Source organism: Aptenodytes patagonicus, chromosome 1 (assembly GCF_965638725.1).
Source record: "Aptenodytes patagonicus chromosome 1, bAptPat1.pri.cur, whole genome shotgun sequence".
In the NCBI taxonomy this organism is placed as follows: domain Eukaryota; kingdom Metazoa; phylum Chordata; class Aves; order Sphenisciformes; family Spheniscidae; genus Aptenodytes; species Aptenodytes patagonicus.
This window is the reverse complement of record NC_134949.1, coordinates 218,011,773-218,028,948: the sequence shown is the minus strand read 5'-3', so window position 1 is coordinate 218,028,948 and position 17,176 is coordinate 218,011,773. Positions and strand designations below refer to the sequence as shown.

The 17,176-nt window shown below is 38.7% G+C and overlaps 1 protein-coding gene across 2 annotated transcripts in view; it reads left to right on the top strand.

The window, feature by feature from the left end:
- The first annotated feature begins 321 nt into the window (after positions 1–321).
- Positions 322–17,176, top strand: part of NAALAD2 (N-acetylated alpha-linked acidic dipeptidase 2) — a 36,527-nt gene continuing 19,672 nt past the window's right edge. Inside the window, exons 1-11 of one of the 2 annotated variants that reach the window (XM_076328329.1) lie at positions 322–403; positions 1,945–2,056; positions 5,121–5,307; positions 7,298–7,399; positions 8,154–8,279; positions 8,951–9,137; positions 10,246–10,339; positions 10,621–10,719; positions 12,926–13,011; positions 13,612–13,731; positions 14,157–14,239. In XM_076328329.1, the coding sequence (XP_076184444.1) occupies positions 322–403; positions 1,945–2,056; positions 5,121–5,307; positions 7,298–7,399; positions 8,154–8,279; positions 8,951–9,137; positions 10,246–10,339; positions 10,621–10,719; positions 12,926–13,011; positions 13,612–13,731; positions 14,157–14,239 (1,278 nt within the window). The remainder of the gene's footprint in view (positions 404–1,944; positions 2,057–5,120; positions 5,308–7,297; positions 7,400–8,153; positions 8,280–8,950; positions 9,138–10,245; positions 10,340–10,620; positions 10,720–12,925; positions 13,012–13,611; positions 13,732–14,156; positions 14,240–17,176) is intronic. The other variant, XM_076328330.1, reaches the window with a different exon arrangement.

Here is a 17,176-nt window from a genome sequence, read left to right as displayed (position 1 = left end):
ATTTGTTACAGAGATACACATACAGCTACACACAAGCTGTCTTGCGGGGTGAGACTAAGAAATGGAAGTGTTTTTTATTGCACTCGGAAAATCATATCATCATCATCCAGGGATTAAGTCTGCTTAGGCAGGAGGAGAGCTTAGAATCACAGAAGCTGGGGCAGCCCTGGGGCTGAGGGGGGGAGAAGGAGGAGGAGGAGGAGGAGGAGGAGGAGGAGGAGGAGGAGGAGGAGGAGAGGGAGGAGAAGGAGGAGAAGGAGGAAGGCAGCTGCTTGCCTGCCCTCCTTGCAGCCTGCAGAGCTGCCGGCCACCGGTGCCTGTATGGCCAGGAGCAAGGCCACCCTCTGCACATGGCTAGGCTGCCCCGGGCTGCTGGGCTGTTTCTTGCTGGGCTTTCTTGCAGGTGAGTACCGAGCCACCGGGGCTCAGCCCGCAGCCTTTGACCTCTGCAGATACTTTTGTGTGACTTCTGTTGTGATTAACTCCCCATCAGGGAGCTTTTACTGCTATTTTTAGGGGTGTTATAAAATACTCATCACTGTTTTTCTAAGAGGTTGTTCTCTCTAGCAGTTTTGGTCTTTAGGGAGTGAGGAATGTAACGGCTGCTTGCTTCAGCCCAAGACGAGCCCTGGTAAATTGACAGCTTCCCATAATGGGCAGTCAGACGTTCAGAGGAGAGATTAACAGAAGAGTTTGAGACTTCTCTGACTGCAAAACCTCCAGGATTATTGTTTTATTTGTATTTCCTGATTTTTACTGAAGATCTATTTAAATGCTCCTATTCAGTTGCTATTTTAGAAATTAAGGGCAGAATGTAGAGGAGGAGGAGTTTTGACTGACAGCCAAGAGTGGAGTTGCTGAATTTTCCATCACGTACAACGAACTTCACTAGAACATTAGATTCTTTTCTGCAGTCACTTGCAGCATTTGATTTTAAGTCTAAAAGTGCATGTCTGCATCTGTCCTTTTTAAACTTGTGTTGTAGCGCACACCTAAGGCTAAAGCATGAAAGAAAAATCCATGAGGGCTATTAAATATCAAAAACATTAGTTTGATTTAGGAGATCCCTCAGCTGGAAATTTCTGGTGCTTGTGCTATTCTTACACATTTCCCCGAACATGATCTTTTGGCCATGCTCCAAAACAGGATACTGGGAAAGATGGACCTTTGGTCTGATCCAGTATCACTGTTATGTTCAGAGTGTTACTACAATTGCATTTAAGTCTAACAGGTCATAAGTATTGTGCATGTGACAGCACATATACTTGGCTTTATTATTACAATTTTCCCAGTTTGGGATTTTCTAGCTATAATAGTAAAAGGATTTGGGTTTTTTAAAGACAAATTCATATAGTTGATATACTCTGTCCTTTCAGGTTTATGACAACTGAAAAATCTTTAACTTTTAAAAACTGACTAGGGTCACAGTTAACTTTATTCTTTTAATTATTAAATAGACTAACCCCACCCTTCCCAAATCTGTAACTTTTATAATGCTGGCAGGGTGGCTGTTGAGTCCTAGACCTTCACTTTAAACATGCTTATGCAGATAGTTTTAAATATATGTATAAATTAAATAAGGGAAGTTCATCATGAGTATCAGGAGTTCAAACCTCCCACTGCAAACAGTTAACTGGGAATTTAAACTATAGTTTAAAACTAATGAGAGATGAATCTGCCTTAAAAAGGGGACTGTATTTACCAGAGATTTAGGGCGTGCTCTTCTAATTATGTCACTTTTTTGGCAATTCAGTCAATGAAGTATATTTTACTTTTCTGTTTCACTTCCATGTTCGAGCCAGCAAACGCTGACAGAGGGTGCTCTAAGCCCTGTTCATCCCTGTGGTTTTAATGAGACTGTTCAGTACTTTAAGTTGCACATGGGCTCAAATATGTGAGGACTGGTGTTCTTGCTAAGTAGGAAGCATTTCAAATGTGTTTCAGGATGGTTTACAAAACCGACCAACCCCCCCCCCACCTCTTCAGATGTCTATCAAAATGTGAGACAGAAACTCGTGGCTGAAATGAAAGCAGAAAACATCAAGCAATTCCTTCGGTAAGCCCTGTGCATCTTGGTTTTTGAATAATTTTATCTGTCACAAAAGCCAGAAAGTGATAACATCAGCTCCAAGGAACAGCCTCTGAAAGCAGAGCTGTTAAGATGCTTTGGAAGTATTTAGTTTCTACAGAATGTCTGGAGGAAGGAGAAGGGAGAGACTCAAAACCCTTCTGTTCCCTCCCTCCCTGTTTTTGAAGTTACTTTTTTGGAGTGGTTGTACTGTTAAATGTATTTCCCTCAAGCTCCATTACTGCCAGCGCTTATCACGCTTTTTTATTATGGTTTTCCATAGTCTTGATTTAATGCAGTGTAAGTGTCTGGTTTTTCCTCACGAGTGTCTGAAGCCATGACATTGGATAACTTTGCTTTGTCTCAGACTGGGATGATTTTACTGTATTTGAGATACACTGCTATTAATTACATTTGAGTGATAATCTGTCCAGTGTCTCCTTAAACTTTCTGTTTGAGTAGCTAGTCTAAGTAGAAAATGAATATATTAAAAATGCAGCATTAAAAATGATACAAAGTTTGCATGGCACTGAGTTGCGTGTATTGTTACAACGGATAATGCCTTCAGTGTGGCCATATTGGATACTGTGCTGTTAATCGCGTGCTTGAGATCCCATTATGCCCTGTCTTCTGTTTCAGAAGGTGAAGGGCCCTGTCCAAGCGCAGTGTGTGTGTATGGTTGGTTAAGTCAAGTCTTGCATGGTGTAATTGTTATTAAATAGGCCTTTTTTTGCATTCCAGTGCATCCATGCGGTTCTTTCAAAACATCTAAAATGCCAGGGATATAGAAATACCCTCCTCACTGGAAATGAGAAAAAAATCATTCTTGTGCATTTTTATATCTTCTACAGAGGAACAAATATATTCACACAAAAAGTAAACAAATATAACCTCTGGTTAGTAACATGTTGGTATTCAACATGTAAGTCAGCAGCTGCATCATAAACATCAAAGGATTGCTGACAAATTTGATTTCTGCACGTTTATTCTAAACCCAAAAGGTTTCATTTCTAACATCAATTAGCCTTTTAAGTCTATAGGCCTTATCTTATTTTGTATTTGTTGCTCTCAGTAGATTAGAGAGTTCCTGAAGATTATGTTTGGGTGAGAGTCTAGGCAACATTGAGACTGATGACAGCATGAAATAGCTCTGCAATTACGCTAAAGTTTCTTGGCCATAGGGTATTAATGGTGTCTGGTTTGTCTGCTTGCTTTGATAATGGGCCAAATGCTTCATACTGTTTTTTTTCCTAAATTCACATAAAAAGCAGGAACTGCAGAAAAACTATATTAATATACTATCAAAAAAGTTTGTTAAAAGCATAAAAAAATGTGAACTTGAGAATTTTGATCCATATTCTTACCTTTTTAAACTACTAACTCTGCTTTTATCAAGTGGGGAAAACAAACTGTGAGTCTCAGAAAATGCAGTCACCTTGACCTTAGCATTGAATCATAGCTCTGGAAAGGATGAAACTGTTTGGAAATGTAAAATTGAAAAAAGGCATCATGTGTTGTTCAGTGTATTTTTCCTGATGGCATATGTCGTGTTTAAACTAGAGTACTAAAAGAATCAAAAGGTACTTAAAATACTTAGAGAATTAAAATGCAAGAAGAAAATAGGCAACAAGCTTTGGCAAAGGTTGCTTCCAGAGCTCGGTGCATACCCGCACAGTTTAAAGAGAGGGAATGACAACAACAGAGAGCAGAAGGTTGTGGTCTACATAGAGAATCTAGATGCATTCCAATCCAGGGAGCCAGGTGGGTTTGACATGAAAGATCTGGATGTTATGATTGCAAGGTTGCTGTCTGTGAGAAGTTCTGGTGACTGAATGAGGTCCCCGGTGGCTGAAAAAGGCTGATGTTATGTCCATCTTTAAGTAAGGCAAGAAGGACAATCTGAGGGGACTGTGGGCTGGTCAGCTTCACTTCAGTCCCTGGAAGGGTGACCAAACATCCTTCTGGAATCTGTTTCCAAATACATGAAGGACACCAAGATAGTTAGGAACAGCCAGCATTTTTTTACTATTTGTAAATAATAATAATAAAAAAATCACTACTGATCAGGGTGATTGTCTTCTCTAAGGAAATGACTGGCTGTGTGTATCAGTGGAGATGTTACAGTGGCTGTAACATCCTTGACTTTAACAAGGCTTTGGACATCGTCTCCCGCAGCATTCTCATTTGGAAGCTGAGGAAGCGTATACTGAAGAACAAGTTGTTACATGGGTTGAAAATAGGCTGAACTGATAGGTTGAAGTGGTACTAATCATGGTATTTGGCACCACTGATTTTTGGTAATTAATGGTATCTGACATCCTTGGGGCAGCCGTTAAGAAGTAGCCTGTTGAGAATCCGAAGCTGGTGCTTAGTACCCGGCTGCCTCATCAGTGTTCACCGTAGCTCATTCGTTCAGTGGGCCAAACAAATTCTGGACAGATTTGCGTAGGGTAGCCCAGAGGGGATGGATATTGTTTCTGACTTTTTATCACCATTATGTATTATATCTGATCTGGATGTAAATGTTGTTAAGAAGGCTTTTATTATTCAGGCTTTTGATTAAGAAAAAAAGAACAAATCTCTGCAGATAATTTGACATAATGATTTTCAAGTTAAACTTATTAGTACATGTTATGCCAACAATGTACTAACCCATCCTCAGATACCAGAATTATTTGGAAGGCTTCTTTCTGAATGTGTAGTTTTTCTGGATCTATTTCTGCTCCTTGCATACTGTTCATATTCTTTTGCTGAATTTTTTTGACGCTGATTTTCACTGCTTCTGTGTAGATGTGGTTGTTTCTGTTATGCAAAGAGAAAGGTTCAGCTGACTTATCTTACGGCCTCCGGAAAGATCCTCTGCTGTGACTACATTTTGTGCTTACGCTGATGCAGACTGATAAACAATCATGTTATACAGCTCAGACTTTAACTATAAGACCTTACTTTCCATGCATGTGGCTTGAAGATAAGCTTTATACGCACTGATCGGAGTTCACTGTTGTGCTTCTCTGCATTTGCTGCCTATTAGCGATTTTCTGTTTTATTCTAGCTCGTTTACCAAGTTGCCTCACCTCGCAGGAACTGAACAGAATCTTCTTCTTGCCAAACAAATTCAGGACCAGTGGAAGGAATTTGGACTGGATTCAGCAGAACTCGTTCATTATGATGTGCTTCTTTCATACCCAAATGAAAAGCAGCCAAACTACATCTCAGTAATTGATGATCAAGGGAATGAGGTGATCTTTTTAATGATTAAACTATATTTATGTAAGACTTCTTTAAAGAAACAGAATCTTCCTCTGTTTTCCCACCCACTCATCCCAGCATGTGCTTTATAATATGATAAAAAATACAGCACAAAGGGAACTCATATTTAGAAATGGTTTTCCAGACTGTGCAGCAGGACAGAGTAGAGTGGCTGAAATCTCAGTGCCTCATACGGTAGAGAGAGGATGTGTGGAGAGGCTGAGATTAACACCAATAGACCATAACGTATAAGAATGGCCATACTGGTTCAGATTAAGGATATATCTAGGCCAATATCCTGTTTCCATAAACAACCTGAAGTGTATGCCCAGGTGTCCTGGTTTCAGCTGGGACAGAGTTAATTTTCTTCCTAGTAGCTGGTACAGTGCTGTGTTTTGGATTTAGGGTGAGAATAATGTTGATAACACACCGATGTTTTAGTTGTTGTTAAGTAGTGCTTACACCAGGCAAGGACTTTTCAGCTTCTCATGCCCTGTCAGTGAGAAGCTGGGAGGGGGCACAGCCAGGACAGCTGACCCAGACTGGCCAGAGGGATATTCCATACCATGGGACGTCATGCTCAGTACAGAAACTGGGGGGAGTTAGCCGGGGGAGGGGTGACCGCTGCTCGGGAACTGGCTGGGGATCGGTCAGTGGGTGGTGGTGAGCAATTGCATCGTGCATCACTTATTTTGTATATTCTTTTATCATCATTATTATTATTATTGTTATTATTTCCCCTTCCTTTTCTGTCCTATTAAACTGTCTTTATCTCAACCCATGAATTTTACTTTTTTTTTTTCTCTCTGATTCTCTCCCCTGTCCCACTGGGGAGGGGGGGGATTGAGCGAACGGCTGTGTGGTGTTTAGCTGCCTGCTGGGTTAAACCACTACAACAGGGAAGTTTAAGAACAAATTAATGTATTTAAGGCACGCAATTCTTCCAGTGTCTAGCTGTTTTCAGCTCAGGGTTTCTCTGAGCATGATGCAATTAGTCTCTTTAAGAATCCTCATTAGACCTCTTCTCCAAGTATTTATCCAGTTAGTAACCCTTGTTAGATCTCTTCCAAGTACCTGTCCAAACTCTGCTTGAATATCTGTACACGTTTTGCTTCCACAACATGCTGAGGTAAGGAATCCCACACAGATACTATCCACTGTGTGAAGTACTGCCTTGTTTCATTTGCTCTGAACCTGATCCTACTGGCTTCCTATGGTGTCTCCTAAGTTAATGTTGGAAGTAATAATGAACTGTCAGGCTATAGTCACCTTCTCCATTTTGTACACCCAGGGGAATTAAAGAAGTAGATGTAAAATCTGACAAGGAGCCTGAGCGAGGAGAGGAGATGGGACTGCTAGAGAAGCATCATAGCACATAGGTAGGGATGAAGAGCCCTGGTAGAAACTGAGAAATATGTGCTTGGGGATGACTTGAGCTTAGAGGTGAAAGAATGGAGAAATTCTTCCAGAAACTCCCTTAACACAGTCTCCCATGTATAATCTCACAAGGTGACAGAGTGAACGTGAACCTTGAGGCAACATGAGTGTTACAATAGATAGTGATGAAAGGCAGCATGTTTAACTGGAGCGTAACTAGCAAAGAGGTGAAGAGAGGAGTAATAATACAGGTGGGAGTAATCACAAAAAATACCTGTGATGGCGTGGGTGAACTATGTGTCTTTTTATTGTCACCATCTCTTGGCAATTTTCAGCTACTTCTTTGCTTAGGTTCAGGCAGTGGCTGATGAGCACCTTCTGACAAGCGATCTATCTCTGTATTCATATCTGCATTCTGCTATAAAAATTCAGCTATGTATCCCTAGCTGGCTTTTTGTTTGAACTTACACATGATAGTTAGAACTGTATTTTTTGCTAACAATTTATGGAAACTAGCATATCATTCGCAATAACCAAGCTTAGTGTGCAAACTTGTGCCTGGAGGTAGGTGTTTGACCAAAGACTTCTGTTGTTTGTTGATAGATTTTCAATACATCATTGTTTGAACCACGTCCACAGGGGTATGAAAATGTTACTGATATACTACCACCGTATAATGCTTTTTCAGCACAAGGAGTGCCAGAGGTAAGAAAAAAAAGAGTAGGAGTATTATTAGCTGAAGTCATATTTTGCAAAACACTTAATGTGTAGATTGCTCCAACTTCTCAACATATTTCTTGTAGTAGTTTTAATTGACCATTAGTATAAGAGAACACGCAAGGACAGCTAGGCCACATATTGTGCGAAGGTTAGAAGTCTCCTATTAGAAAAAAAGCTTTCTCAAATTGCTAGAAATCTGAATGACATAATAAGTGAAAAGCTTTTATCTTTATGGAAAATGATGGATACATCTTAGATTATTCCACATTACTCAATCACACGGAGAGGACTTGCATTAAGTGAATGTCTTCAAAGGCTATAAAAGTCCCTCACTTAATCTGATAATTCATGAAGGAACAAGTCAGGGACAACACTGCATTGCATAGATGTATTAAATTATATAATAGTGAGTGTTTGTGTATGCAAGGAATACCACTATTTTTTCATGGCCACAGAAGTTTGTCAGTTTAGCAAAGTACATTGGTTTAGTTTCCAACGTCAGTTTATAGGACTGCTGTTAAGTGCAGTATAATATAGAAAGGTCAGCAGTTTGAACCAAGGCTTTCTATAAAATATTATGGAAATATTTTGCTATTGTTTTTATGGGCACTGGATCTCATTTGTAGAAATGCAAAATAACTATGTCATACATAGTGAATCAAATTGTGTATTTCTGGAAACGGATATTTTGTTTGTTGAATGACCAGTTGCCATGAAACTGCTTTTCTTTTCTGTGCAGGCAGATCTCATATATGTGAATTATGGCCGCACCGAAGATTATTTTAAGCTGGAGCGTGAAATGGGAATTAACTGTACAGGAAAGATTGTCGTTGCCAGATATGGGAAGATCTTCAGAGGAAACAAAGTAAGGGTTGTGTTTTATTTTTCCCTCTGTGGGTCAGGCATTGCTCGTGGTAGAGCCAGTGGGAGTTAATGCGGGCTTCAAGTTGAAACATATGAGCAGAAGGAAGCCTGCAATGTACCCATTGTGACTGCATTCTAAGAATAACTTCCAAAACAATAAAACCAGATGAATGTATTAATCTCCTGAGACTGAGATGACTGCAAACTCCTTAGGCAGTTCTTGCAAGAGATTAGTTTAGGGAACTGAGTAGTCTGCAGAGCCAAGGCTTTTAATACTTTTCATCCATAGAACTGCAGTATTTTGCAGAAGTAAGTATTTGACAAGGAGTCTGATGCAGAGAGATTGAATAACTAACTCTTCTGACTTTAGACAACAACTCTGACAAAATTGGTGGTCCCACGACAGTGGGGATAGTTGTCAGTTTTGTGCCTCAATTTTATGTCCTGTGCTTTATTTCATAGCCTTGAGCTATGACTAAAAGTGTGACACAAATAATGAACATACTGTGTTTCACTGTGGTTTGTTCTTCTGCTGAGTCTCTGGTCATTTTCACTCTTCTACATATGTAACTTCTAAAGCTATGTCCCCATGGAATTAAATTGCAACATTCAGATTTATTACTGCATTGAAAAAAAGAAAAACGCATTTCTTAAACACAAATCATTTCACAGGTTAAAAATGCCATATTAGCAGGAGCCCAAGGGATCATACTTTATTCAGACCCTGCTGACTACTGTGCCCCAGGAGTAGATGCTTATCCAGATGGCTGGAACCTTCCAGGCGGAGGAGTCCAGCGAGGCAATGTGTTAAACCTGAATGGAGCTGGGGACCCTCTGACACCAGGTTATCCTGCAAAAGGTGAGTGAAAGTTCTGTACCCTGAGCCATCAAGTACTTTATATACGTGCTGAAAGTTATTGTGGCACTAGAAATTCATCTGTTTTCAGTACAGATGCAGAGAAAAAAGCTTCTTAAAATTATTTTTAGCAGTAGTTAATTTTCCTGTTGCAGACTAAGTTCTACCTGTATGTCATTTCAAGTGGTTGCTTTTGAGTTAGGCAGGAAAAGTGAGTTCTTAGGAAAATCTCTTTGTATGATCCCAGCCTTGTAACTCTTAGAAAAGCAGGACATGTAGGTTTACAGACTGTGAAGCAGTAGAAAATGGCTGATAATTAAATATCTGTGTTTCTCAAGAGGACCAGTTTAAACTAGATTATAGTCTATTATCAAAGAGGAGTAATAGCCTTGCTTGGAGGTATGTTTCCTTGCTGATCCTAAATTCCAAGCAGAAAAACAGTTTAAAATCCTATTTACAGGGAGTAAAATTTCTGTAATAAAAATAACAGTAGCCTGGAGTCTTTTGAAACTTGGCACCATGTACTTGTCTTGTCCTTGTAGGCATCCTGAACTCAGTCTGAACTAAGGTGCCTACCAGTCCTGTCTGCTGATGGGATGGGAACACAGGGGTGCTTCTGGAAAGCTCACTGGCTTGTGTGACCATTGTTGGGGGCATGAGACAACACCATACTGAAAAAACAGGATAGACTGTGTGTGCCTGGCCTACCAGATTCAGAGAGACATTGACTGTCTTCAATATAGGTAAATGCATCTGTGGATGTCTTCTGCAGCTTGTCAACAGGCTGCACAGGGGCCGTCTTCCCCTCACACACCAGCTTGGTTATCCCACAGTCAGTTTTGAGGACATGTAATAATATGGATGGACAGCAAATCTAACCTTGCATCACATGTGGGGATTTCTCTTACACAGTTGTGCAGATGCACTATTGGGTTTGTGGTTCTGTCATTACATTTTGGTTTCCTAGAAGCAATATCTAAGAAATGATGTAAGAATCAAAAAATTGATGCATGCTTGTGGCTACTGGTGGCTGCACTGTTCAAAAGTATTTCCAGTTTGGTGAAAGTTGCTAAGAACACTATAAACTTGACATTTTGTTCTGGTTTCTCAGAGTACACTTTCAGGTACAAAGTTAATGAAGGTGTAGGGATTCCCAAAATCCCAGTTCATCCCATTGGATATCACGATGCAGAAGTATTATTACGGTGAGTATACATCAGTCCTCCTCACCAGAAGTCAGTATTCACAAATGTGCGGCGAAATTTTTCATACTAAGATGGTAAAATCTATGCTGTTACTTGTATTTATTGCTCTTTTGTAGTAGTGTATGCTTCAGAAAATGTGGAAAATTCAAAGCAATCTGTTTCTGGCATAATGTTTTTAAGCATTTAGTAAACCCACCTTGTTTTAGGTGCAGTAATCATTAAAGGAATTTAAGGTTTTAGCCTACTGGTCAACTACATTTGTCTTGGTTTTCACTTAACAGTTCAATGGGAGGACCTGCAGCTCCAGACAGCAGCTGGAAGGGAAGTCTCAACGTGTCTTATAACATAGGGCCAGGATTTGCAGACAACTCTTCTACAAGGTCTGTTTTAACACTTGTTTATTTATAAAATATTGCAAAAAAAATCTCAACAAGAAAAAGACTGTGAAACAATACATCTAGAGATAACTCTGGAGAAATTTACTTCCTTCTGAGTGGGCAACACTTGGTGATAATTATTCGAATTTGAAAATAAATTATCAAAACTATGGTTTTGGTCAGCGTCCCCAGTGTCAATGGATAGACAGATTCAGAGGGTATAGGTCCAGCCCTGTCATTCCAACTTCAATCCTTACTTTAAGGTTCAGACATTGTTTCACTGGTCCTTTTAAAAATGTCTATATAGCAGTAAGTAGACATTTTTTAATACTGTTGAATTAAGCCTAAACCTCCTTCTCACTTCAAGTTTGGTCTTTCTTTTCTGTTTCTGATGACCAAGGAGACAATAGGACAGCCAGCTTGTACCAGTCCAACGGGGAAGGACTGACAATTCAGTAGTTCTACATGTTTCCCTTGTCCACTGGAAGCCTCCCAGGGTTTCTGTGAACTTAGAGCTGTGAAGTGTGGCAGTAATTTCGGAGTCCATCAACTGTTCTCCAAAGCTGGTAGGCTCCATGGTTGAAAGCCCTGAACAATAACAAGACGGAAGAGCCCAAAGCACATGTATCTTACTAAATTGTTTGGGAGGAACTGGCCTTTGACCAATTGGATTAGCAATACTATGTTTGTGGTTTACATTTTTTCAGCTCTAACAGAGAAATACAACTGCCCAGGTCTCCAGCACTAGCAAGAGTTGCTCTCTAGCAGACCAAGCCACATAACAATTGCATTTGGTGAGCAGGGATTTGACTGGCTGTCAAGGACTGTCACAGCATTCTTCCTTGTTTGTGACTGATGAGATAAGCTGCAATAGATAAAGCTAAAGATCACTTTTCTATCACTTTTTCACATAAAAATACGTTCAGCTTACTTGCGAAATTATTCTATGAGGACTGGTAGCGGACAGCAATGAACAGTGTGTAAAAATTGGTGTATCGTTATCACTGCTCCACCTCTTGCAAAACAAGAGCATGCCTGAATATATAATTTTATGAAGACTTCATTGATCATTATTCTTTTCTGCTCTGCTTTAACACTAGCTGAAAATGAATAAAGTAGAAATAAATAAATAAGAAACAATATTTGACATAATTAAGGTGCTGTTTGGAATGTCTTGAAGAGCAACAATGAGAAAAGAAACAATATGATTCATCCACAAAACATATACATGGGAAATATTTTTGAATGCACTTTTTACCATCTTCCTACCTGATGGGGTAACAGTTTTTGTAAATATGGGCTAATCCTACATATGCTTCTTTCTCAGAGTAGCTCCATATCAAAATGAACCTTTTGAGTCTAGGTAGAAAGTCACTTGCACATGGAAAGTGTGCAAGTATATGCATGCTCAAGGCCCCGGTGTCAGTTATTTTCTGGGCAAAGATCCAGTAGCTGTCCTGAAGTAGGTTTTGATTTTGACAGCTGTGCAGATTTGCTGCTGAAAAGATAACTTCAAATGTGAAACTCTTGGGGTTTTGCCAGACACAAAAAAAGCATTGTTTGATGCTTTGTTTCTTCTACAGGTTACGAGGGGCTGAATACTACATTATTTTTAGCTCTCCTAATACCTGAATTTCCTTCCTTTTTATAAAATTTCACAAGTGGATTTTACTGGGGTGGGAGGGATGGAGGATTGACAAATCTTGATCACTTAGATCTGCTGTCCTAAACAGAGATTTCAATTTATTCCTGGATGAATATTTCTAATGACTTTCTCTCCAAGTTCTATCTTATTACATGGAATTGTGCTACAAAACCAGTGTATTCTTCATAAAAATATGTATATCCACAATTATCACTTTGGTCAAAATATAAATGTATTTTTAATTACTGTATAATGCTTTTCAGTTTACTCCTCTAATACACAATTATCCGATTGACTCCCATAAATAACAATTCAATAAATTCTGTAAATGTTTGAAAGTTTATAGATTGGCTCACTTCATAGGGTTGTTTCTAAGGCATCTTTCTGTCAGCAGGTTAACCTGAAATAAAAAATGGGACACTGATACAGCATGACAGTTAGATCAGTGCTGAACACACAAAGCAGAACAGAACAGAACAAACTTTCTGGCTTACAAGCTATTACGTTGACTTTTTATTGCCTTCTCAGTCAGAAATGGTTACTCCATACTGCTTTTCATTTCAGAAAAGTCAGAATGCATGTTCATACAAACAATAAAATAACACGAATTTACAATGTCATTGGCATCCTCAGAGGAGCTGTGGAACCAGGTGAGCATCGGGTGCTTGAGGATTTTAATTCCTTCTTTATTTTGTGTTTGGTGAAATTGTTCTCATGTTGCAAGAAACTTGAAGTTTTTTAGATAGCCAGATGATATGGAATCTGAGAAGCCCTTAAGAGTTGTCCTGTCCCTCCCATCACACAGTTTTTCATTGGCATTCCCAGGAGTATATTTGAATGAGAATGCTAGAATGGTAGATGTCAGAGAATTTTTTTATAACACCTGTCATTTTACAGTTGGTTTCCCCTTACGTCATTCATACATTTTGCCTTTGCAAAAATTAACACAATGGAAAGTACAGAAAACGAGTAATGATTTGGGACCTCAACATACTATTGTTGATACTTAGTAGCAGGCCATATACATGAAAGACTTTTAAGTGGAAAAATATGTATAAAATATTTCTTGTCTTCATTTATATACTTCAGTAGAGTAAGTGAATGATTGCAGATTACTTTAAAAAATAATTTTGTAGCACTGGTATTAAACTTCATATTTCATTTGATACAAGTAGGGATACAACCAAGGGAAATACAGGTAACCTAAACGCATTTTTAATTAAGGATGGTTATTGTGTGTTTGTTTCCAGACAGATATATTATTTTAGGAGGTCATAGAGACTCTTGGGTATTTGGTGGTATCGATCCAACTACGGGTGCAGCTGTTCTGCAAGAGGTTGTACGGAGTTTTGGTAAAATGAAGATGGAAGGTAACTTATTTATTACAGACATAAAATGATGGATATGGAAAACAGCAGCTTTGAGGAACTGTGTTGAATGTTCCCATAAGCAGTTGCGTTGATTTAACTTTTCACCTCCACAGAAAGTTTTACTTCTCATTATGAAAGATGCAAATTCATTGAAGAGATGCATATGTAGCATTGCATCTTAGTTGGCTGAATTTATTCCCTCACGTCTCTCATCAGTGTAATAATACCCTTTTAGAATGAAAATATTGCATTAAGAAGAAATGCCTCTGCAATAATACGTTCCTCTAAGGAGTTGAGAGGATTTTTTTTTACTGCTATATCAATTGAGTGCTATTTTTTTAAAGTCATTTCAATTAACTGTGGTGATCTTTCACTAGACTTTCTAACTTCAAGTTGAATTTTCAAGTTTAACTATGTGATTGCAGGTTGGAGACCTAGGCGAACTATTATTTTTGCTAGCTGGGATGCAGAAGAATTTGGATTGTTGGGTTCCACAGAATGGGCTGAGGTAAATAAAAAATAGCGTAAAGAAAGCAAAACTTGAATGTCTGTTGCAGGCAGCTGCAGTACCCAGTGGCATCTATTCCTAGACTGCAATCAATAGCTTCAAGGTAAAACTGGAGCACAACAGACTCCTTCAGGTGCCATGAGGCCCTCATGTATTTATACAAATTACCTACCTAACTTCTTACAACATAAGGGTACTAACTCTTCTAAGATTTAAAAATCTACTTTGATTCAAAGTCTGTCGCGGATGGAGTGAGACTGCACTTCACTCATAAGAGAGAAGCAACAATACTTTATTGATAGAAAACAGTGAGTTAAAGTGTGAATTAACAAAGTTCAATGGTAAATGTGACAGTGAACAAGATTCAATGGCAAGGTACACTTGATTATTTACTGCATAGAGGACAGGGTCAGACAAAACTGTCAGGGAGACCCTCCCGTTGAGTCATGAGGTTCAGAAAAGCCTCCCTTGCTTTCTAAACTTCTCAGAGAGGAGTTTAGGTGCGGCTGGATCCAGTCCTAGTCCCAGTCTTGGTCAACAGTATATGTCTAAAGGATTATATACGCGCAATCAATCCTTTATATCACTTAGCTAAGATTTCAAAGTTTAGCATGCTATTAGTCACTTACCGAGGATCTGTCACGGCAAGGAATCTCTCAACCTCGAGGACTAACCTTGAGAGGCGTCCCTACTCAAGGGGAGATCCCACCATGCAGCCTGCTACTGTGCAGGAGAGCTCAACGGGCTCTTGGGCAGCTCACTATTTATAGGGGTAAGATGATTGACTCATAGTCATATTTGCACACTGATAACTGTGGTTAGGTGGGCGTATTTCTCACAATAACCAAGGGCTATTGTGTTGTTATCTGGCTCCCAAATCCACTTAGTTAATGGACAAAGCTATCACTATCAGCATCCATTAACAACTGCCCCTGGTAGTTATCGCTTGAGCAGGGTTACAGGAGATAAAGGTCAGGTTGGGTGCGGGAGCACACCGTCACACTCCATCCGCGACATGGTCTCTATGTAGAAATCTATCCCTTCATTTAACAGAATGATAGCATTTTATATAACCTAAATTGGTTTAATTTCTGACTTTCTATTTGAGAAATTCCTTAGTTTCTATAAACAAAAGTCCAGATCATGTACCTGTGATCCATAAGCACACAAAGCCCTTTGTGTGGAAATTAATCCTCCTGGGCAAATGAAAGGGTAGGTAATCTATGACTGAATTGTTCCAAATTCCTGTGAAACTTCCAGTATTGTAGAGTCTCAGGGGCAGGACAATCGATTAATTCTGTATTGGGATCCCTGACTATATTCCTGCCTGATAGAAGGATGTTGGGAAATTCAGAAGTGAGGTTCCGAATGTTTTTCTCTTCCTTTCTCTGTTGGGCATGTTCAGTTCTTAACCCTGTAAGTGGATTTGTTCAACCCTGGTAAGAAATATAGGTCTTATGAGAGTTTTCATTGCTTTGTCTGTAAAATCCAAATTAGAAATAGAGCAGGCAGAAAATTGTCTGATGAAACACATTTCTGCTGAACTATGTCAATTTATTAGTACTGAATGGTTTAACAGAAATGTGTTGTCTGTTCTTCTGTTAGAATTTTATTTACAACGTTGTATTTAGATATGTGGATAGAGCTTTCAAAATCTATAAAATAAAATATTTTAATCTTTTTGTTTTAGTTTATTGGCATGTATTTCAGTAAACCATAAAATTGCATAGCAAAATGACACGTGTCAGAGGAGGGAACAAAACCAGAGATATGCTCTCAGACACCAAAGGGATTCCATCATTCTGCTGTTAACAAAGCTGATATTTCTATTCCTTTGGATTTGCACTAATTCTTTCTCCCATAAACTGTTTGGCTTCCAGCTGCAATAGACTCTCTGCATCTTGCTGTTGGTTTATGGGACATTAGATGAAGAAAGCATGATTTAAATTATCTTTCAAATCATTTACTGAGAGATTTTAAAGAGTTGGCATTAAAGTTTCATCCCACCTGAACTCCACTAGTAACAAAAGTATGCTGTATATAAAACTTTATTTGTGATTTCTTTGTCTATGTATCTGTGCACATAGACAGCATATAGATGCTGTCAAGAAAAAACACACAATTGTTTTAACTATGAGGAATATGAAACAATGATACTTAAAAGATCAATTTCTTCTGAGCAAGTCATGAATACATTAGGAGTTCTTTTTATGTTTGATTTGTTCACATATTGCTACTGCTGTTCTGTAATGTTTTTTGTTTAATAATTTAATATCTAGTAATCTATCATCCATTATTTCCTGAAATGGCAGCTGTACTAGATTAGAAAGCCATGAGCACAATTCATATTTGAACCTCAATGTTTTTATATTATTGCTTTCTTGCTTTATCTTGGTGGTGTGCATTCCTCCTCTTTGACACCTAGATTAGATTCAATTTATCTAGAGACATTCCTCACAGTTTACACTCATGTTTCTGCAGCTGCCAGATCTGTCATCTACTAAATCTCGAGGAACATTAACCCATGATATTCACCGTCTTCAGTGTGAGAAAAAGACTTGTGCAACTGTGGCAACATCCTTTTGTTACATAGACAACCTCCATTCCTCATAAATGAAGGAATTTCTCTATGTTGCAAATATGCTTTTGCATATATGCAAGGCCTCATGTAGGCGTATACAGGCTTGCTTCCTCCCTTCATATTCTTTTGCAGAATCTCCTCTACTGTTTGTTTTAAAGATATTAATTTGGTTATGAAGCTATCAATTACCAATTCAATTTTTAGTTCATGTGACTTACAAATGATTAGTTGGGTTATAAATTGAATGAATCAAGTAACAATTACTAACCTAATTAGAATATCTATCACAAAGCCAAGACTTAGTAAAATACCACTTACTGATTAGAATATCAATTTCAAACATAATTACCAGTTTG